This window comes from Cavia porcellus, unplaced genomic scaffold (genome assembly GCF_034190915.1).
Source record: "Cavia porcellus strain 051 isolate PalLab524CR breed Dunkin Hartley unplaced genomic scaffold, mCavPor4.1 scaffold_7, whole genome shotgun sequence".
Lineage (NCBI taxonomy): Eukaryota > Metazoa > Chordata > Mammalia > Rodentia > Caviidae > Cavia > Cavia porcellus.
Genome location: NW_026947490.1, coordinates 70,908,841 through 70,933,346, shown reverse-complemented (window position 1 = coordinate 70,933,346; position 24,506 = coordinate 70,908,841). Strand labels below are relative to the sequence as shown.

General features: G+C 38.5%; 1 protein-coding gene across 1 annotated transcript in view; it reads left to right on the top strand.

Moving 5' to 3' along the window:
• Gfral (GDNF family receptor alpha like) overlaps window positions 1–8,051 on the top strand; it is a 59,259-nt gene extending 51,208 nt beyond the window's left edge. The window contains 3 exon segments of the mRNA XM_063252420.1: window positions 4,457–4,552; window positions 4,641–4,713; window positions 7,151–8,051. Coding sequence (XP_063108490.1) covers window positions 4,457–4,552; window positions 4,641–4,713; window positions 7,151–7,223 — 242 coding nt within the window. The 3' untranslated portion in view covers window positions 7,224–8,051.
• Window positions 8,052–24,506: the final 16,455 nt, after the last annotated feature.

The following is a 24,506-nucleotide window of genomic DNA, read 5'->3' as shown; positions in this document are numbered from 1 at the left end:
AAGATCCCCTGGAGACAGACAAAGAAGCCATGGGGTTTTATTCAGTTTGACAGAGGGTGGAGTTTGAAGGGGCGGGGGGGGGGGGGAATGACGTATTGACAGCTGATTGGGGGAATGTTGGCATGCGCGAGAAAAGCGGGAAATTTGATTTTGGGCTTGGAAAAGAACACGGAAGTCAACACTGGAGGGACCCACTGTGGCTCTAAGGTCTCTCACCATGTTGGGCAGGTGCCACACTGAGCCTGACAGAGCTTCCCACGGCGGAAGCAATCAGGAAAGAATCCTTAAAACAATCTTGCTAGCATAGCAATTATTAGTCTCACTTCTCAGAAAAAAAAAAAAAAAAAAAAAAAAAAACAGAAACAGAAACAAATTCTCCAGATCCTTTACTTTTATTGGGTATCTCTGATCTAATGCCCAAGACACTTACTTTTTGCCTATCAGTATACAAATTTGAGTGGTAGAATTAATCTCCAAACAAAAAAATTGCGTTAAAAATTTTTATTACTTGATAATCCTGTGCATTGCTGAAGGGAGACTGGATTTACAGCTGAGAAATAGTGAAGAACATGTAATTTATGTGAAGACACATGACTAATATCTGTTAAAAATAAAACTAAATAAAATCTGACCATATTTGGCCAAGAGGTACTGCAAGCACATGGCATAGTGCTAGCTCTATTCTAAGTTACACATAATTTATTGTCAAGGAGATTGCTGAATAAAAAGAATCAACAACACAGTTCATGCTTTCATTTCTGGTTTCCCTACAGACCTGAAAACCTACTTATAAGAAAGAAATGTTGCATTATTTGTACTTTAACCATTTAAAAGTGAAATAACATATATCAACCAATCAAAAAAATGTTATAATTCATCAAGGTAAAATCATACACATTTCCAAAAGGGTAACTGTTGGTGAAATTTCAGTTTCAAATAACAGTATCATAAACCTATCTAGACAATAAATGATACTTTGATTTTTATATTTTTTAGAAACTTTCATGTTAAGAACTTCCACATATGAAACACAAATTATGAGTTATGAAATACAATAGAAACTATTCCTTTCCTTATCTTACATTTTTTCTTCTTTATTATAAGCTTCCTAGTACTTGTATAATATAATTCAAGGTAAAATTTACTACTCAATTCTGGGAATACATTTTTCTTTACTCTAAATGGAGGAAAATTTTTTTCCAACCTGGCTCCTCACTATTATGTGTCAAGTGAAATGAAAGCCTACAAATTTACAGTTTAATTTCAGGTGATCGTATTTGATAAATTTTGACATTTATCTTTAATTTTTTATTGTATGCACTATAACTTCCACAGTCTATTTATCATTCCAAATAAATTATAGAAATCAAAATTGCAGTCTTTTTCAGCTCTCAGTCACTGTTGAAGAAAAATCTTGAAAGAAACATAAATTGAAATGTTGACTTTTTTAAGCTCATTTAGAGAGAATAATATTCAAATTTGTTCTTCAAACAAGGTTGAAATTAATCTTGATTTTCCATCAAGTGCACAGGAATTTTATAGTATAGTTTGTAATATGGTTTAATTATTCTAGGATGTAAGTCAAGATAAACAAGTCACTGGTGTGTTTATCTATAAATATAGCAGATGGTGTGGGATTCAGATTAGTTATCAATTGTCAGCTTTAATTTCATGGTTTAAAGCACTGTACACTTTATTATTTATAAACGATAAGGGAGAATCTTCGATGGGCTTCAGTAGCCAAAAAAAAAAAACCTTAGTAATATTAATCATTCTAACTGATACTTGGTATTCTCCTATGGTTCAATATTTAAGATTGTGGAGTGATTGGTAGACCATTCATATTTTCACTGAGATCGTTAATAGTATTCCCGGCATTGATTAATGATGACTTTGTTAATGAGTTCCATGTGTGGGTTAAATCTAATGCATGAGACGTTGCTTTCTAAACTTTTCTAGGTGAACATTTAACAATTATTGTTGACAGTTATTTATATGCAAAAGATAAGCTTAATTTATAATTAATACTTTTTAATGCAAAGATGAATCAAATTGTAATATTAATCAGACTAAATGTACTCAAGGGGAGAATTTCACAAAGGGAATTCATAACATCATTTGAATAGTCAACTTATGTGATATATATACATACATGGTAATATATTTAGGTTATATAGTTAGTCATATATATCCTTAAGTAATGAATCTGCCTAAAAATTCACAAAATACAATATATTTTAAAGATAAACAAAACTTCGTCATGCTCTGGATTATTCTAAGTATAGTACTTGAAATACAATATTTTATTATGACAACATATTTCACAAAAACTTATGTTTGACTTGATTAAAATTCATTCTTCTAAAAAAACCCACGATAAAAAATAGTATTACTTGAAATTATTCAGTATATCCATTCTAACCTTATAGTGGAAAAAAGTGAAAAATATTCATGAGCTCAACTTATTTATGCATTTATTTTGTTTGGTGCTGGACACTGAGCCCAGAGCTGTACCTCTGAGTTACCTCCCCAGCCCTTTTTCATTTTCCTGAGACAGGGACTTGGTCACTAAGTTGCCCAGACTGTGTTAAATTTAGAGTCCTTGTATCTCAGCCTCCCTATATTTTCATATGCTGCAGAATTTGATTCTCCAGTTTCTGAGAAGGAGAAGCTTCTCAAATATATGATAATAATATGTTATGCAACTTGGGCAAGACTAAAAGTTTGGACTACTTTAGCATTTTGTGCATGCAGTGAAGATTCCCTAGCCATGGAGCTACATCTGCAGCCCCACGTTTTCTAGTAACCCACTGTTACTTTTCTGGTTCCTGTCTTGAGATACTTCGCCACAATTCAGCTGAAAGTTTTACTACTGAAATTCCAGTCTGTCTACTGATTACCCTTAATCTAGAGCTCAAACCAGAGCTCTAGAAGCAGCCCTGATAGAGAAGGACTGTAGTGTACATCCGGCAGAAGAATCTTCCCTATCCCTGTTCACAACCTGATGTTGGCAAAAGTGTTATCTTGATACTTGACTTCTTAGTCATTTTTCTCATAGCTGGAACAAATACCTGACACTCACAATTTAAAGGTGAGCTTTATTTTCACTTGTGGTTGTAGTCCACAGTGCCCTTTCCCCAAGGCAGAATGGCACGGCGGAGAATAATCCACTCAAATCTTGGTAGCCAAGAAGCAGAGAGAGAAGCAAGAGGCCCACACTTTCAGGACGCCCCTCCAGCGACCCGCCTCCTCCTACCAAGAGCCACCTCCCTTAGCAAGGCAGCTCTGTGCACCCCAAAGCTATGTCTAATAGCCCCGAGGTCCCTGGGGACCTTCTAGATCAAAATAGGACACTTGATGTGCTCATTTCAGTAACAACTGTACACAAAATCTAAATTTGCAAATTCATGAAACATTTAAAAACCAAAGTCCCCCACAAGTGAAGAATCACTCTGTTTCTTCTTTCTTCATTTAATGCCTCCAGACTAATCAGAAATATCACCGTCACGAAAGAAATTGATTACTGGGCTATTGGTTGTGTTTTGCATTTGGATTTGTAATAGATCAAGTCAAAACTAGGGATGGTTTCTATGAATTTACAATTAATTTTTAAGATTATAACACCTTTTTCTTAAACAAGAAAAAGCAGAGCAGCGAACACATCTCTAGAAAAGAAGAGTTCTTAAGACCTGGCTAGTAGAAAGCAAGATTGTAGAGTTAGAGAAATACTGTATTTTGCAGAGATATGATCCGGAAGGTGTGGGCCTTGGAATGGGTAGGACTCACACCTCTGAGTGACAAAAGATAGGTTTGGTTGGTTTTTGGCTTTTATTTTATGAAAAAATAATGTAAAATTGCACAATGGAATAATGAGAGAATAACAATAGTTAAAACAGATGATGTGTTGTAACCTTCAAAGAAGTTAGGTTTTAACAGTAGAAAGGAAGCTCTGGCTGGTGGAGCAGTCAAAAGGAATTGGAGAGCAGGAAATGAGTGAAACCAGGCATTCCCACACGGCTCTTTGGCTCAGGTGTTCTGTTGTATGGGAACTCACTTGAAACAGTGGGTCACCGGAACATGAGAGACCCTGCGAAGCACATGAAAGCAATCACTCCTCAAGAGGCAGGGTATTTCACAGGATCTTACTGGGCAGCTTCTCATCCCCACATCTTGTTTTCTTAGTCTTATGTATGGTATAACGAGTTAGCTTATGAACTATCTTATGTGTTTTACTAATCATGGCTAGAAAATAAATAGTTTCCGAAAGGAAATTGTGCCATTAAAAGAGGAAACAGGCTGTTAAATTTAAGGGCTTTCTTGCTTTTGTGAAAACTTACCAGATTAAAATAGTGTCATAGAAATAAATCTCTGTTATGGTATTAAGCAAACAGCTGAAGAGATAAAAATAACATTTGATGTTTCCATACTTTTATCTCCTTATTATCATTTTTTCCAGATTATCCAATCCTTTCTAATGTCAAAGGTCTTCCATTGTACGAAAGAAAACATGCGAAGGAAATCACTTTCACTGGATTCCACTCTCCCATCAATGGTCAGTTCAAAATCAGTCCTCTCTAATACCTCTGTTAATCATTTCCTCTAAAACTTCAGTGATTATTTTTAAAATCTTCTATTCCTAGGAGAAGTCATTTATGCTGTCATGTGCATGACAGTCGTCTGTGGAGTCCTCCTCCTGGTTATGCTCAAACTGAGGTAACTGGATAGAACTCAGCAGGGAAGGTTGGGGAAGGGAAGGCTTACCTGTGCTCAGACTCATCCCACCACGGCTTGGCTCACTCTGGCCTGGGGTGAGCCCTGCTCTGGGAGACGTGCTGAATTGTGCTCTACGTGGGAGAACGCCACAGAAGCAGTGCCCTCACCGTTCACATGAAAGGGAATTGTGACCACAGAGGTCTTCGTCTCTTCAGTTTACAAGCACGCATGCACTGTGTGTTTCCTCCAAGTAAAATGTTACCTACTAGTCTTTCCTCTTCGTTTTCCTACAAAATTCACGTTGAATTTTGCTGTATTGCTTATCTGACATATTAGGAGGGTGATACACTCACACCCATGACCTATGTATACTTCACACAGTTCATATTTACCTGAAGAGATATACTCCACTCTAATATTTGATATACTAATGAACTGTTATGAGGAAGTAGTATACAAGCACTTAAGGAGATGTCACAGCATTCCCACAGAAGCACATCACCACTGCCTGACATCCCTTTCCCCTTTCTCAATCCTCCTTGGCTGCCTTCCTGGCTAGATGTACTAGTGTTGCTGCTAGCAAGTGAGGCTTTGAGATTAGAGATATACTAGTTTCCATATTTCTAAATTTCTAAGTTTTAAAATACTTGAACTTATTTTTTTATTGACAAATACAAGATTATGCTTTGTTTGCCTTTAATTTTTTAAAACCCTCAGGTTTAAAGGTTAACAATATTCATTTTCTTATTCATTATATACAGTGGTTCATGAGCTCAATTCTCTCCATTATTCTGGTTGCAAACCAAACTAGACCAAAACTGAATCAAATTTCTCCACAAGGTCCACATTGAACCTAATCATTGAATTTGATTTAGTTGTTGTCCAACTTGGATTATGACCAGCATTGTGGAAAGAATCAAGTTCAGGAACAAGATACTACTGTATAGCTATATGATGTAGGCATCATAAATGTTAGTGCAGAAATATACCTGTAGGTGTTTACTCATTCATAAGTCTATGCATATTCATAAAGTATGTTAATCAGATTCAGAACAGAGGAAACAGGACCACTAGGCATTTATCTCATGACATCTGACACCTGCAAAGACTGAGTCACGTATCCTCACCTACTCCTCCTCAAGGTGACATCTGAGGGTTCCAGGACTTGACAGACAGGCAGCCGCAGTGAAAGACAGAAGTGAGTGGTGTGTGCAGCAGCACGGGCTCAGGCACATGACTCCCACGTGCTTTGCCCCCGACATTCAGATTCACATACTTTTAAATATCACATAGTTAAAGAAACTGCCTCCACTTGTTGCATACAAACCTTCTAAATATTTAATTTGATGTTTACCAAAACCACTGCTAAAGCAAACTGCTTTCTTTCAAAGCCTTAAAGCTGAACTTGTGTAAGATGAGGTCTCATGGGTTTCAACATAGAGTTTGAAGGTCAATGGAAAAAGGTAGTCTTCAGATTTTATTAAACTTTCCTTTATATTTTTGAAAATATCTGAGAGCACTTTTATGTCACTTTGCTTTCTAGAGGGGCTAGGACATTGTTCCCTGAAACTATTTCCTAGCCCTTGAGAAAAACTTATTATAATGGTTCTTGACACATTCTTCCTTCTCAGCTACACATACACTGTATAAAGTTCATGTCTGCCAACAGGCCTGTGGGTCTTAAAACAGGGCATCGTGCAGCAGATCAGTACCATGCAGGTCACCGAATTCCCTGTGCAGTGGCCGAAACGCTGCCTTTCCTTCCTGCACCAGAAATGCATCACCTATTTGGTAACAGTCAGAGCACTGGTTTATACTATGGATGAAAGTCTTGGAATTGCTCTAATATAGAATTTAAATTATTCCCACTGGCAAGTAATTACATTTTAGTTAAAGAATTTTCAAATAATTTAAAGTTAATCATAATGTATAATCTGAAAGTTCTAGACCTGGTGCTAGGTAAATGGCAAAATAAAAGCTATCAGAGAAAGAACAAAGGCGTCAGCAACAGCTGAGCAGCGTTCTCCCACATCTGGAGGCAGGGTGCGCCCCAGTGAGCATCAGGCTGGTTAGGACTATTTCATGTGAGCACGCACCTTAAATAATGATTACGTTTCTGTGTGTATTCACTGGACTGCTAAATTGAGAGAGCCTGAGATCTTCAATTAAACCTGCAGAGAAACCAAGAAAAGCTTAAATATTTGAGAAAATAAAGGACCACTTAAAAATAGTATTTGGAAATCTTGTATGATTCCACAAGATGTATGACACTCCTTAGAAAGACCTTGTATTATCCTACTATTGGGACTCTATATTCAGAAATTTGATTATTTCCACCCTTGCCACAGAATCTAACCAAAAGTATAAGGACACACAAGCTCATTTGTCAAATGCTTGAAATAACATACTGCTGACTTTTGCTTTTGCTTTTATATAGAATTTCCAGAATTTCAAGTCAAACGAGGAATCCATCACCAATCCAAATATCTGGAGGAATCATCATTCACTAAGAGTCGTGGATTGTCATGTATCACTTTTTCAAAGCAAAGATTTTAGCCAGTCAACATGGTATCACAGGCATCACTAATAAGGAAATGTTTAGGGTGGACTTCACGATATTAGGTCATTAAATAGAATATCATGAGGTATATGTATGGCATGATGATCATAGACTCCTTGTTTTTCTTACAAAAATATTGAAGTAAGTAAGTATGGAAGATCTTTTACAATACAAATAGAGACTTGACGTTTCATTTGAAGACAAAACATGTTATCCAAACTTACAGTTTTTTCATGTATGAATGTTGCATCATAATTTGACATTATAAAGGTTTTTTAAAATCATTTTTGTAGGTTTCAACTAACTTTCATAAATAGAAACATTAGTAAGAAATATCCACCATGTATTATTTTTATATTCTTACCTATTTTCAAATCATTAGCTGTATAATTAGCTTCAGGTTCCTAAATATGTTTGGTTAGATGTGATTAATAATCAACAAGGGCATTAGACATTTTAAATTTGAAAATTGCTGAATTTTTCTTTTTTAACTAGATGTTTTTATACCCATAAAAAACTGTTAATTGAGAAAAATCAGAGAAAGTTACATTAACTAAGAAAATCCAGTGAGCATTTCAGTAAAGATACAAATTGTTTAGCAACTGGAGTTTTCTGTGGTAAACACAATAACTTGTACAATGACAAAGCAACACCTTACTTGCTAGTTTTTACATTGTTTCTAAACGGTTAATTTGACTTCAAAACATAATTGTAATTCAAACACTGAGTGAAAGATATTCATTAGCTAAATTATCTATATTTAATTATATAAAATATACATGCATGCATTTATATAAAACACATATATATACATATTCAGCTCTCTGCAATCCTATCAGTAACAGAATATGCTCACAATATGCTGGTATTATCTATAGTAGTACAAAGGCATAAATAATCAATAATTTGAGCATATCATACTAATAATTATTGATAAATTTATAATTAAAATTAAATATGTTCTGCCTTTTTGCTTTCTCTGTTAATAATATTCTTGCTCACTACATTTGAGATTAATTTGTCTAGAATTAAATTCAACTGAAAGTTAACTTTTGGCTGCTTGTACTCAGAGTAGCCGAAAAGCTGCCCTTTACCTTTCATGACAGAGAAGAAAAGGTCAGTGAGTCCCGGGTACGCCCTGAGGAGACCTCCTGGTTATTTTCCTCCCCACCGTAGTTTTCCTCCAGCTCTCTAGGTCTGCTTAAAATAAAAACGCCCTGACTCCAGTTCCCTGAAGGTTCATCCAATTTTGATGGCTTGCAGTCTGTCCTAACTTGGGAATCCCCTCTCTTTCCTGCTGAATCCCTGACTGACTGTACTGGTGACTAATTCAAGTTTGGATACATTGATTTTCCAACATCTGCAGGACTATACAATACGCTAAATGGGATCTGAACTAGAGCTGCTAAGCTTCAAGCTCTTCCTTAAGAGCTTCAAGCTCTAGTTCCATCTCCGTCATTCCAGCCAAGAAAGCCAGTTTACACTGCAGCCTGGCTTGGGACTCCTTCCCCAGGGAGAGGAGTGGCCAGATCAGCAGGCAGCAGAGAGCAGGGCCTCTCACGGGCTCTGGCCTGCCTGCCTGGAGATGCCTGTCCATGGCCTCCCTATGCAAAAGTATGATGTCTTGGCTCCAGCTGTTTCTGCTTATTTACCCACTATCTGTTTCGTCTGCACAATTCCTTCCTTCCATTCTGCCCTCAAGCATTCCAGAGAGCCAGGAGGCAGCTGCTGAACCTCAGCAAGGCGCATTGCCTTTCAGGAAGGACTTTAGGGCGGGAAAGAGCGGGACTGTGCCTCAGCCCAAGCCGGAGGACAGGTCTGTGCCTGCTTAGGAGTCCCTTTATACAGGCCCTGAAAAGCAGATCTGCAGTATTAACCTGTACCCTATTTTTTGACATATTTGGCACAATGACTATAAATGACTTAACAAATAAATAAGGAAAAGAAGTAGGTAGATCTCTTTTCAAATGTATGGAAGAATAAGGGAAGGAGGAAAAGGGAGAGAGGGGAAAAAAAGAGGATGGGAAGAATAATGGAAGGGAAAAAGTAATGATGAAAATAGAGCTTTTGTAAATGGGAAAGGACCAAAAGTTGGAAGAAGAGATTTGGGAAAAAATAGGTGATTAAAAAATAAAAAATTAAGACACATTGTATACGTGCACTAGTTTCCCACAGTCAGTGTAACACAGTAATTATGTATCATGAAAATGTATTAATAAAAAATTTAAAAGAGAAGATAGGCAACATGGGTTCAGACTAGTGTATTTCGTCACCTTGAGTTTCAGTTCTATTTTCCATTTAATATTTGGAACTAAATGACCCACATCTTACACAGTGCTTCTTTGCCTGTGACAGTACTTGAACTGCTCCCGTTCAGGATTCTTCTCTGCTTATTAACTTGTCTGGTAGTTAAACAATCTGGGTTGCTTTTTTCAGCAAAAAGAAATGCATCTTCAGTGAATATCTCCCCAGAAACTTGGGGATCATTCATTTATCAGGAGGGAAGAACACGGAAGCCGTGCTGCAGTGAAGGACTCCATTACTGTGGTGCAGCCTGGCTTTATCTTCCTTTCTGGAAATGACATTTTATACAAAACTGTTTTTTCTTATGGTACTGGAGATTGAACCCAGGGCCTTCACATTGTACTACATCATCAGCCCCCTTCCCCTTGCTGTTTTGGTTTTCTGAGACAGGGACTCACTTTGTGGCCCAGGCTGGTTTTGAACTCACGGAGATCCCCCTGCCCAGCCTCCCAGGTGCTGGGATTGCAGGCGTGGCCCACCACACCTAGCCAATCTCTGACTGTTTTTATTTTTTATTTTGAGATAGGCTTTTGTTAAGGTGCCCAGGTTGAGCTCCAACTTGTGATCTTTCGGCTTCAGCCACCCTGGTGCTGGAATTGGAGGCATGCACACCACACCACAGTGCCGAGGTATTCTGTAGAGGGCTGATTTACCTTGTGGACATTTCCCCTCATTAGCTTGGAAAGCTGACAGGGAGGAATGCTTTGCAAATAGTAATATGAAAGAGTATCAGAGGTCAGTGATGTCAAGTAAATCACCATTGAAGACAGAAGGCAAATGCTCAAAGGATAAAAATAAGCTACAAAATATAAAGGAAAACAATGAAAAATTAAATTATACACATTTGGGAGTCACAGATGTCTGTTAGGGCCATGCTTCAGACATACACTGCTTTTTCCATGATTTAATCAACGGGGTCCAAGGTAATATAGAGGATTAAAAGTTAAAATTACAGATAATAACAGGAGGAAAATAAAAATCTGTTAATGCTTCAACAATAAAGAAATTTGGCAACAAATTTTGAAGAGGTTAATAGAGTGAGGATCTACGTAGGAGTTTCATGGTTGCTTTGGAATTTGCTTGTGTGGAAAGAGGAAGTGGTGTCACAAGTGAAGAGATGTGAGCTTGCGGCACTGCAGGCTGACAGTGCCGGACTGCAGGAGGGTCTTTCATGGTACCAGGAAACACCCTCACGGGAGGCCAGACAGCTAACTACCCTCTCCTACTGTGTTTGTTTTATTTTAATCCCCATACTAGACATAAAAGAAAATGCTGGTTCCTAGAGTTATTTGGCTGATTAGTTTATGAACACTCCAAATCTTCTCCATCATAAATACTAATTTTATTTAATTTATTTTTGCTTTCCTCCCAACTTGTTTGCTTTTCTTCTGGTTTCATAAAGAACAAGAAAACAAGTTCAGGACAAAAAAAAATCAGTGAGCAACAAGAAGTCAATAGAGTGTTCCTAAGATGCACAATAAACATTTAGGTCAACTTTGTTTTGTTTTGTTTTTATTTTTGTAACTGATACTTAAAAACATATATTTGCACATATTTATTAGATTTATTAGACTTATTTATTAGAAATGTCTGATGTTTTACCATAAGTATGCATTGGATAATTTTTAACAGTGTGGGAACATCTACCTCTTCAAATAATGAACATCTCTTTATACTGAAAATATTCGGAATCCTTTCTTCAAACTTCTTGAAATTCAACTGTAGTATTCGTATTGAGTCCTCTGCTGCAGAACGGCAGGCCAGGACTTACTTCTCCTGCCTGTGTGTCAGATTATACCTGGTTTTCAGCTGTTGCCCAGGGCTCCCTCCCTTCAGCCCTTTCGTCTTCCAGGAGATAGCACTAAAATTCTGCAGGTGAAATCACGAGGTACACACCTTCTGTATCTGGTCATTTCCCCCTTAGGACAATGTCCTCTGGTTCTACCCATGTTGTAATACATGGCAAGGTTTCTTAAACTGTAAGAACTGAAAAGTATCTTTCCCATTTTGTGTCCATGTCACGTTTTATTCATGTAGTCATCAGCTAGAATCTCCCATCTCTTGGCTACCGTGAATAGTGTTGGTGCAAATACAGGACTGTACTTGTCCCGCTTGTGTACTGATTTAATTTCCTTGTATATGTGGGAGTAGGATTTCTAGGCAGCATGATAGCTCTGTTTTAATTTTTTAAGCAAGTGACATGATTTTTCATAGTGGATGTCTTACTTTTTTCTCGTCGCTGAAACAAAATACCTGAAGCCCAAGTTGGGAAAGGAAAAGTTTATTTCTTACAGCTTTTGGAGGTTTCAGTCCACACTCAGTTGACTCCAAGGCAGGCAGGCATGGCGGGGCTGCAGTTTATGGGCTGCAAACAGCAAACAGGAACCAGCAAAGAGAGAGACACACTTTCTTCCTGCCATTACATCACATTCTCGTACCACCCCTTTGTGGGTGGGGCACTGACACCATCAATATAAGCACTAGACAATGAACGAATAACAAATGCACAATTCAAACTCATGAGGCCTGGGGGACACAGACATAAAACATGACAGTGGATGAATTAATTTATATTACCACCAAGAGTGTGCAATATTCTCTTTTCTGTACATCCTTCCCAGCAACTGTTACCTTTCTCTCTTGGGTAAGAACTATTCTTAGAGGATAAGGTTTTGATTAGTATTTCCTCAGTAATTAGTGATACTGAACATTTTCTCATGTGCATTGGATGTTTTTATGTCTTTTTTGAAACACATCTAGTTCAATTCACGATCATTTTTACATTACATATAATGTCTCACTTAAAAATAGTCTAACAAAATGCTAGTTCAAGTAATAGTTAATAAACAGCAAAGAGGAAATAAACATTAGAGATGAGAAGAAATGAGATGTGAAAAATTTGAAGAGAAAAACTTTAAAAGAAAAATAGCTGCTACCAGGCACTGAGGAGTGTGCTTCCTTCCCTCTCTTTTCCACTCTTACGTTATCTAAATTGGATAAAGAAGAGTGTTACCACAGGAAAGTGCAAACCACATGCTAAGTCATCTGCACGTCAGGGTTTGCAGATCCTGGGTGACTCCAACTGCCTCCGTACTGTTCTGCAAGTCATTCCACTATCATGGCCACAGATCAGAACAGACAATCTCAAATCAAATACTTCTTCCATTGTGGCTCAAGGTAAAATATAATTCCTTTGGTTAAATTAACGTGACACAACTTTCTAAGTGAGAAATAGTTTACTCCTTTTAGCAGATGACCTCTTTGTACCTCATTGACACTCAACCTAATACCTAAATGCAGTCCTCTTTGTGTTACAGCTGCTAGAAAGCTGAGGGGTTCAATTTGGACTAACCCTTCGAACAATGTTCTTGATTTTTCAGTTTCTATAACATTTTAATTCTCTAACCTATGCCTGTATTTGCTTCCCTTGGTTGTCTTCCTTATTTATAATACGTTTATTAGAAATAGATAATCAAATAGGAGATAGGTTGGGCCAGTCTACAGTGATAGATGATAAGGCTTAGTTTGGAATCACCCTACAAGTCCATTAGATAAGTTTGACGGCTCCATTGCTTTCCCTGCGAGGCTAAGGAAACCACTCTGTCTGAAGCTTTACCAAAGAGCAAGGAAAGATGAAGGTGAAGTAAGGTCTTAGAACTCACATCCAGGCCCTCCCTTCATTCCTTCTTATGCTTCGTTGGCCAAAGTGAGTGAGCAAAGTGTCCCAATCAGTGTGACTTGGAAGAGCGCTTTTCCTCCGGAGAAGCCTGGGGGATATCAGGAGACAGCATGGCAGACTCCGAATTGGTCTTGTATAGAAGGCAGTGTTCTGATGTTTATGTTCAGTATGTACCAAAGTTCTGCTTGCTTTGCACTAGGATTTTCCTCATTTGATAGCTGAATAATGAGTTTAGAGAAGAGGAAATGTACTCAAAGTTACACAGATGACAGAAGCCTGGCTTGGAGTCCTATGCTGGGAATCCAGAATCTCTGCTGCTTGTCATCTTGATTTCTCCTGGGAACAGGCCATGTCTATTTCTAAACAAAAGAAATCAAGAAGATTCTGAACGATCTACACCATCACCATCCGTTATGATGGCAGCAAGTTTCCTTCCTCTCACTCTGCTTCAAAGGCCAGTCTCAGTGGCCCAGTGTAGCTGTTAGGAGGCCGAACAGTGTTCACCTGGCAGAGATCTTGCCTATAGACATTCATAAAGACAAGAAAATGACCAGCCACTTGAAGGCCTTAAAGAGGTCACAAGCAGATTGTTTGCTATATAAATATTGTAAGTTAAGTTGCATGTGTGTGAGTGGATTAGAGAGAAAAAGAAAGACCGAGCCAATGAACTGGCCCAATACACACACACACGCACACACACACACACACACACACACACACACACACACACAGTCTCAAGACTGGTGATTAAACCCAGACTCTTCTCACTGAGCTTCATCCCTAACCTATTGATTGATTGGTTTGTATTTTTGAGACAGGGACTTGCTAAAACCCTAAATTAACAGTCTAGGTTTGAAGCTGCAATTCCCTGCTTCAGCCGTCCAGAGAGCTGGGGTTACAGACATGTGTCCCCATCCCAAACTTTCTTTTCCCTTTTTAAAATTCTGTGCTTTGACTCTTAAAGTACAGCTACAGGCATTACATTAAATCAGGAGCATTCTGACTGGCTGATCACCTCCTCCAGCCATTCTGAGTGAGCCAGCAGGTAGCTTTACAGTTCACCAAATGCCAGTTCTTTCACATAAAAAATCAGTCTGGCTTTGCCACCACGATTCTCCACTGTCATTTCTTATAGCTTCACTGAGCATGGTAAATTCAACAAATTCTGGGACACTATTACTTATCAGCTCTTGTGCAGGACCCAGAAATAACAGATAAGGACCTGGCTTTCCTGGAGCTGTAAGTCCAGGTCGGGGGAACATATATAAGTAACTCAAGTACCTTTGCAAGTATAAGGTACTTAAGTACCTTTGCAAACAAGTATTAAACCACATGGCACTGAAGCATCTGGCAACACATCTCATATGAATTCTCTCTATTCGATGTCATGAATTGGATAAAAATATATTACTCAAATTTAGTCACATTGATTCTAATATTGCAACTAATATATGTTCTATATTACAAGATGAATAGAAGAGAATCTTGATAACTATTCAGACAGACAATAATACAGCAATGATTTAGATACATATTTTATTAGTTTAAATCTTAAATTTTGAAGACAATCATTTTCAAAGGCTTAAACAATGTAAAAAGTTTCAAGAAATGAATTACAATAAAGTATGCCAACATCCAAAAGTTATTTCAAACATAGTTATAAATATTTATAGGTAGACAATGTAGGAAAATAATTTTTGTTGATTAAAATTTCTTCCATCTCTTGTGAGGATTAAGATTATGTTACTAACAGACTTTTTAGAAAAGTCTGTCAGTGAAAATGAATAATCAGGACTATACATTTCACTTTGCTGTAATAAAAGTAACTTTACATTTTCTGGCTTTTAGACTATATTACTATGTGTTGAAAACATTTTTGAATACCTCGAAGCACACATGCAGCTTAGCATAAAAGTATCAGACCCTCAAACAGGTGGATAACATAATTTTCATTTTACTAATGCATACCAGAATTGAAATTTCATCTTGCCTTCATTTGAAACCCAGCCATTCAGTTAGAGTAAACTGGCTTGATGGCAAGTTTATCTTAGGACTTATGTAATCTTTGCCCCTTGAGTATTGTGATGTTTGGAGAATACATTTTCTGGGGATAACATATGGTGGGACAATCCTTTGGGTTACCTGTTGTGACCCTGAGTTTGCATCATCAATGGGAAATATGCTTCCAATTAAAATCGTCCTATGGGGACGCTATTCTTTATGAATTCAGGGTGAAGAATAGCAGAGGAGTCTGGTCTGTGTCTGACAGCTGGTGCAAAGCACCTTGAACCAATAAAATTCTTATTAATTCCATCCTAAGTAGTTGCTATTGGTTCACATAACTCTGCAAATAACTGGAGATTTGGAACACAGGTTACTTCAGAAAAAAACGCCCAGCGTTCTTTAAAAAGGCCTCCATATTGTCAAAGAACACTCCCCAACTGAAAAAAAACTGCACACCAGCAGCTTTTAGGCTCTATTTTAGGTGTTTTCAGTGCTAGCAAAATTTTGAAAGACATAATTTCTTTCCCCTCACGTTTCTAAGAAACCAGACAGAACTTTAACTTAAGACTGTGCAGATCAGGGCAGAAAAAGGTCTCAGGTATATGAGCTCACTGCCAAAAACCATCCTGCCCTCCACAAACTCCTCCTGCACTTAACCCTGCTTAATGCTTCTTCTACTAAAGAGTCTGCAGAGTCAACTGGGTCTTTTAAAGGGTGATTTTGTGGGGTTTTTCTTATTCTTTTCCATAGTCTTTCAGATTCCTTTTCTATCATGCAGTGCAAATAACAAAAGGTCATGTGAATCACACACTATTTAGTCTTCCTCTGGCTTTTTAAAAACCTTATGTGATCCTAGAATATGTTTAACAACTTTGCTTTCTGTTTCACATTTGAATATAAAGACACAGAGAGACAATAATTTTATTTTACTGCAGTCCCTGGCTTCTAGAAAAATTTTAACTTTGGGCCAATAATGGGAAAGAGTTGAAACGTCACACTTTACCACAATCCATGGTTTGAGTCTATTATGTGAGGCTTCGTGTGGGAAATTCGGTCCTCAATTGTGAAGGTCCAGAAGGTGCAAAGTTAATCCATCTATGGTACTTAGAGGTGGGCTCCTCGAGAGGTGACTGGGATTACAGGAGCTCACTGAGGTGTGGCCCTCATGAATAAATCTGGTGGCCCTATAGGAAGAGGAAGAGAGGCCAGAAGATGTCTTGTGCCTCTTTGTGTTCCCTGTTCCTCAGCTGTGCTGCCCTGAGTCTCACTGGGACTGTGCAACTGGCCACCCCAAACTGGGCACTCAATCTTCAGCCTCCATATCTGTGTGGCAAAATAAATTGTCATTCACTGAAACTTCCCAGGTTGAGGAGTTATGTTATGATAAAGAGTGTATGAACTGCTACATTTAATTACTGTGATGTAACTTTGTTTATTTAAGCCTTCTTTTACTGAATAAATATAGAAGTGAGGGGATCACTTTGTCTGATGCGTAGATTAAATTACAGGAGAGGTTGGAGGCTGTAGGTGTAATTCCCAAAGCATGCAATCAAGCAAATCCCTCACACATTCTCATTTGTGAGCTCCTTACTAACTTGTGCCTGCACATTTATGTTTCTGTTTTGTCCTGTGCTTCAACCACACTTGCCTTCTTTTGAATTTCCCAAAATATAGCAGGCTCCTTTCTTCTAGAGAATCTTTACGTGTGTGTTCCCTTCCCAGGAAATGTTGATTTCCATTCTCTATTCGTCACACCATAATCTTCTTTCAAATCGCATCAGAATAGTGAACCATGTCCTTTGGACGAGCTATCAAGCTGCTTTAGAACCAGATAGATTTCTTCTCCCCAGTCCTTATCATTGTGTAATCATTGCCTGAAGTTTATGTGTGTTTACACGGTGACAGTTTTGGGAAGCACCATTCGTTGTTTTACTGCCCACTATATCTCTGGCACATGGGGAAGTCGGGGCCCTGCAGCTATTTATGACACAGCTCTTACCACGGCCTGGTCTCACTCACTTTTACACACAGGTTAGAATTTTGTTTTGAGTTTGAATACTCCTTTGTTAGGCACTTTCCTGTTATTGGGACAAAATAACCAACTCTCACAGCGTGAAGAAGAGAGGTTTATTTTGGCTCACGGTTTTGGGAGATCATTGTCGGCTTCAAAGCAGAAACTGGAAGGCAGAACGGCATGACAGAAGAAAGCTCATCACCCCTGACAGCTTATAAGCAGATAGCGAAGAAGAAGCCAGAGATAAGACACACCTTCCCTGTCCTGCCCCAGTGACCGCCCCCAAGCAGTCCTACCTCCTAAGAGGCAGTCAGCCCTGAACCAGCGACGTGTGGTTCTTCTGATAACCATAGCACTCTGTGATCCGTTCTTCTTCCAGATGCTCCACCACTGAACACATGAAATTTTGGTGGGTAAAATAACAACTAAACATGGTGATGTGACATTTCTGGGCACAAACACCCAGGGTTCCTTGGAAAATTGCAGTTTTCCTGGTAAAAAAGGTACATAATTGTATAAGACTGCTGTTGATTGTTTTTTTGCCTTGAAGATGAGTGGGAAATTTGAGCTGAATTAGTTATATTGAGATGGAAAGGAAACAAGCATAACCACAAAAGCTAAGCTGCTCCCCTACGTTATCAAGGATGGTGAAGCAGAAAGATGATGTGGCAGGATCCTGTCAGCAGTCACACAGACATGATGGACCTCCACCAAAACCTGTTTCAGATGTCTAGACCAGTGATGTCATGCACATCCCCACAGGGTAAGAGGAGGTGAGTTACTCACATACTGAATCTTTCTCAAACATCAAGGCTTGCCAAGCAGGAGGGAAAAGATCATGCACAAAGGAAGGGGTGAGCGACACTGCGTTTCACTACGGCTACGGAATGTCATTCCTGTTGGTAATGACAGTGTCTGAAGCTTCCTGCTGTGTGGACAGCCTTCTCACCTGCCCCAGCTCATGTGGCAGTAGTTAGCTCTCAGACCCTTCTTTTCCTTACACTGGATATTTTAACTGCAGCCTTCTATCTCGGCATATTTCCATTACTTTTGGGGAAACACAATCCTAACTGAATGGAATGTACTGGATAGATACTTGTTAGATAAATGAAAGCAGAGGACAGAAAAAGCAACAAGGGAGGGAACAAGTCTCTTTTTCTGCCTTACTTTGTAAGCAGGTTCCCTGCCCTGGGACGAGCACATCTCCCCTCTTGCACAGGCGGAGAATGTTTATGAAGTGAGGACCCTGGCTCTCTGCTGAGTCCCTTAGTGAAACTTCTAAACTTCTCATGTTGATGCAATGAATCAGCCATTACAACATCCTAAAGCAGAAACAGCCTCCCTGGAGCATGTCCTCTACACTCTGGCCTGTAGAACTTCTGAGTTACTTACTCAAGCTTCTAGACGTCTCAAGTATCAACCATTACAGCAATTTACAGGGATGGAAAGATTACATCCATTTGTTTTTCACCCAAATTTATGAAATGCTGCACTATGTTAGCCTTTGTAAGAGTCACTGAAGTTATATTGGTACTTATGAAACAGCCTGCATATGTCAGCATCTCGAAGTCATGGGAAAGAGGCCACCACACAGCAAATCACCCCACTGTAGGTGTAAGCCTGAACCACGCTGCGGTTGCACCGGTTAAAGATCAGCTCCCTGAGGGAGTGCCATAGGTGAGACCAAGAATGAGCATGAGCAGTGGGAGATTTCAGGGCCGGCCACTTCTTCTGTAGGGGTATGAGAAGAGTTATGGAGCACAGTGCACAGTCACATGACAGGCAGTCACCCTGGGTAGAGGCTGATACATATGTGGCGAGCAACTTATAAATCGGGGAGATAACAAGTCACAGTTGATGCAAATAATTCTGACCAATGCAATACTTCCTTTTTTTGGATTTTGCAAAATCTTACTGTGTTACCCAGTTGATCAAAAACTTGAGGGCTCAAATGATCCACTTCTAGGTAAAAAATGTATATTTTTATACACTTAGCATGTAACATGCAAACTTTTCTTACATGAGAATGATATATTATAAAATGTCTTCTTTAATATGTCTAGGTAAATTACATCACATGGGTTATAAAACTTTCTTTAAAAAGAAGATAAAATGTGATTGTCAAAACAAATATAAAAGTGAATTTTCCTCAAAACTGTTGCTGTGCACTCTAGATACTAACTGCATAAAATATTCTGCCAATCAAGTAAATGTGTTTATTTACTAATCACTGAAATTGTCTTAGAAACATTTGATATTGTCTTTCAAGTTACCTGAAAAGCAGAAAATTTGCTTGGTTCAGTATGGATTTGATTTTTGTAAATAATTAAATGGTTGTTTAGATAAAAATCTAATTGAGATTGTATGTATAGAAATTGGCTAATTTCATAATTGTTAACAAAATTATCAAAACATAAGAAAAATATATGGTCTCTGCTAACAGCCGCACAATATAAAACTAGAACAGTAAAACAAAACAATGTAGTGCCTTATATAGAAGAAACAGTGAAATTCCAAAGTGACAGCTTTGAAGGATGCTTTCCCTGAGCGCTGAGAAATGCATAATGACAGCATCACTCCTAGAGTCCTGGGGCCCGAGACTCTGTCTGGCTAAGGGAGCTAAAGGAGGTGCCCAGGTGAGAGGAGGCCGAGTGGCTTTCAGTGCCCATGTGGGACCCCATCTCATATACATGGGGATCAACCTCACAGGGAAGCAGCATCCTCCCCACTCCTGCTGCCAGTGTTCATCTTCCTGCAGTTCTCCTTCCTCTTTATTGAGCAGAATTCTAACTTGACCTCCTCTGATCCACAATATCTGTGTATACTGTCCTTTGTTTTAAGGAAGATTGATGGACATTCTTTTCTTCATGTCATTGTACTAAGTACTGAGAGCACAGGTTGCTGTACAACAGCAAGCCACAGGCATCTCATTGATTTATCTTTGGGGTGTGCCCTTCTGCACAATGTGAACTTGTGACACCTCAGTTTAACTCAGAGAATGCTCTGGGGAAAGCAGGCCAAGTTTCCTCACAAAGCTCTGAGTCTGTTGGAGGGTTTCCGGTATGTCTAATACTGGCATCTGTACACTAATAATGTCTCACACATTGGCCTTCTTACCTCCAGCCCATTGGGGAAGCATTCTCACTGAGAGGAGCAGCTCAGGGTTCATAGGACACAGAATATTATCTGCTTGCTTGAAATGTGATCTGCCTCTGTCAGAGGCCTGAAGGAACTAACTAGAGAAAGGAAATTCAGATGAAACAGTCACCAAAAGTTCTGAGATATTTTCTCCAAATTTTGTAGAATGGCGTAAGCTCTTGCATAGGTCAAAAAAGCTTGGAACTACACCTCAGGTCAGGGAAGAGATGACTCCCACGGCAGGGAGGGATAGTGCTCTCCCATTAGGCACAGGACTTTATAAAGGGATCAGCAAGGAGGAAGAGGAGAAAGTGGATGTATGCTCAGCTACACAGCTAATCCAACAGATACCACTGAATCGGCAGCTGCAAATGTCGATATCCAGCTGTCTAATTGTCCAGCTACCAAAAGCGTGGGAGAAATTCTTCATGTTCACAAACTGTGTGACATTAGGTGATGCAAGATATAGAAAGTGAGCCTACGATGATGCTTCATGCCTGACTTTACTCAGCCAAAGTCTCTTAATAGGTTCCTAAGTCAAATGACACTCATAAAACACAGAAAAGAACTAGCTCAGAATGCAGGGCTCTGCCATGAAGCACAGTAAAGAGTATGTGCCAGTTCAAAAGCAGGGCAATTTAGGTTGGGTTTGATGAGAAGTTGGCTCTCTTTGAGTCATGGCAGGCCCTTCCCTTCAAGAAAACACAATCTGTACATGGGAAAGATGAAGGATGATCTTTATGAGAGCCTCTCTGGGGGTTAACAACTCATAATGGAAAGAGAAGTTGGACTCCAGAGCAGGGCCATAGGAAAGGATAATAAAAATGATGATAGTTAACATTTATTGATCACTTACTAAATGCCAGGCACTTCGCCAAATACATAAGCATTATTTCGTGAAATCCCTTCAGCAGCTGTATAAATAAGAACTATTGTTATTTTAGTTTTACTGGTAAGGTTCAAAGGCATTTAGGGAAATTGAACGAGGTTGCAATTCAATTGAATAACAAACACAGGACTCCACACCAGACTGCTTACTTCCAGAGCCCAAGATCAGACTGCACTAAAGAAGCCTGACTCTGATGGAAATGCAGCGGGTTTATTAAACCTTTCTCACTTGGACAAAATTGATGGCAATGTCTCCTTCCCTGAACTGACACAATATTTTCTGTCTTTCTTCATGGTTACCATTAGTACTTACTTTAATTCACTTCTACATTTGCAATGAATTTGATGACTACTGTGTACAGAAACTTGGTAGAAATTTGTCTCAGATGCAATCTCCTGGAAACACCTGATAATAAGCCTGATGCTTATGGTGTAGAAGCCATGTAAGCCAAGTAAGGATGACATGGACATTTGCTTTGCATGCTCTGGTTCTCCCTTGCAAGCTTGGTTCACATTAGAAATGTGGGGTGAAACAGGAGTTTAGATTACGCTGATGTTATTTAGATGATGGTGTGTGGAGTCAGGACACACAATCACTCAGTCTTTTCTGTTTGTCTCCTGAGCTCATTATGACAGTGGTAAATCATTAATTTGGAAAGCAATTCATCCAGGGCCATGATTCTCAAACATTAGGGTCCCTTAGAACAACCTGCAGAATCCATATGTGCTTCAAGTCAGAGCTTCTGATTTAGCGGATCTGGCCTGAGATTTTGCATTCACAGTGAATTTAATTTGCAGTCCTATACAATGGCATCTATGACTTTTCCTGGTTGCTGGTACATACATACATCCACACCCTGGATTTTAAGAACTGACCCGACTCTTGTGAATGAAGGTCCAAGGGGAAGGAGGCCATTGCCTCATGCTGTTAGTCTCGGGTCACACGTCAAAGCCACTGCTGTAGAAGAGATTTAAACTGACTTTGCATGTGAAAACTGCGCATTACCCATACATTCTTAAATGCTAATGCCCTACTCCAGACTAAGCCTTCTGGGCTTGAATCTCAGTCAATAGTGTTGATAAACTTTCTTCCCAACCCTATGAATGTGCAGCAGAAATGAGACCCCAGAGAATGACTGGTTTGACATCAGTTACAGACAATCGAGGGTTATAGCATTTAAAACCTGATTCTGAAATAGCTATGAGTGAAATTAAGTGAAGGAGCACTGAAATAATGTGACTGGGTGTTAAATCATTGTGAACTTTTCGCATGTTAGTCACAAGTGACAGCTGGTGTACAGGCTCATTCTCCCTTGATAACATGTTTCAGTGCATAGTTTAACAGACAGCACAGTCTTGGCTCCTCGGATAGAAAATGGACATCTTTCAGAGAGTTTGGTGAGAAAACTGAGTTCAACTGTCCATAAGTAGAGTGGTGTACATGTGCCTGTGTGCGTGTGCGTGTGCGTGTGTGTGTGTACGAGAGAAAGAGAGACAGAGAGAAAAGTACAGTGAGAGAGAAAGAAATTGCAGATACTTCTCAATCCCTGAAGCAAAACTACTTAGTTATTATTCATCGTATCTACAGTATCTTTTCCATGTCAGGAAGTTATATGTTATTACTGACACTGTTCACTTGTAATTATCAATTTCAGCAGGTTCTCTCTGGATTTACTTAATTCTTATGTAAAATATACCTGCTTATCTTACACTTTTGATTTATCTAAACCTTTTCTAAACTTTCTTGTGTGTATAGATACTCACTCTTCAATTATTCATCATATTTTGAAAGGTCTTTCAGTGAGCATTTGCTCCCCAATTTTTTGGAACAAAAAATTCACAAAAACCATCAAGGGCCCTGGGAATTTAAATATGTGTATATTCAAGAAGCAGTTCAGGTGCTTAAATTACCAAATATTTGAATTAGACCTATTTCTATTCTTCTCAACTCATATGATTGTATAGATACAGGGCAGTCCCAACACTTTATTCTAGACATCGAGAAAATGCTGTAAAATTAGCACATGATAAGGATACCTTTGTATCCATGGTTACTGTGGCACAATTCATAATAGCCACAATATGGAAACAGCCTAGGTGGTTGTCAAGATATGGATGTGTAAGGAAAACCTGATATATAAACACAGCAAAATATTACTTAGCGGTAAAGAACAACACCCTATCACTTTCAGAAAAGTGGATAGAACTAGAGGGCATCATGTTAAATGCAATAAACCAGACTTAGAAAGACAAACATTTTCTGTTTTCACCCATTTTTGGCATCTCTGCTTAAATGGTTATGTTTTGATCTGCGCTGTTTCGTTGTTATGCCCTCTTTTATCTCAATCTCCACTCCATTATTTACTTTTTTATCTTTATCCTTTTAATTAAAGGAAAAAAATAGCAGGATATATTATAGTAACCCACTTTGACTTTTCATTACCTTGATTTAAAGCCCTGTATTACTCTCACCATCTGGTTTTTAACTGATGTTCCCCTATTCTGTTTTGCTGGATAGTATCAGGTTCGAAAGTTTAGGCATCAGCTGTAAAGATAATGAGATTCATTATGACGCCCATTCTTGTTGACTTTTATCTACTTTTGAAGACCTACAATGTCTCCAATGTTTTGGTTTTGTCAGTTTTATTCTTTACTGTTTTGTTCAATTGTATTATAACTAACGATATAGGCAATTCTATTAGAGATAGCGGGAGGCATTATGGTAACCATTGTTGATCACCTTGTATTATGTTTTTACATTATCTATTATGTCCACCCTTTTGACTTGACCGATTCTGTTCTGTTATGTTACATTTGGTTTTACTCTCTTCCAAAAAAGTAATAAGAACCGTGGGAGCAATGAAACCCAAAATGTGTAATAGTCATGGTACAAAAGAGAGGAAAAGAAAGTGCTCCAAACTATATAACTGCATGTATATTTAAGTGTATAAGATAGAAAATGATATCACAGAGTTTTATTGGATCAATGAACAGAACTGTTTGCAGTATCATTGATGGAATGTCAACTTTACAAGCTTTAATTTTGTGACTTGAACAATTATTTCTAAGATGACAATATGTAATCCATTAACTAGTGATTTCCTACTGTTCATTTTTTTTCTGTAAATCTGTATAACTTGTACCCTTTCCCTGCTTTTTTTTTTCTTTTCTCCATAAATAAAATTAAAAAAAAAATCAGGAGAAAA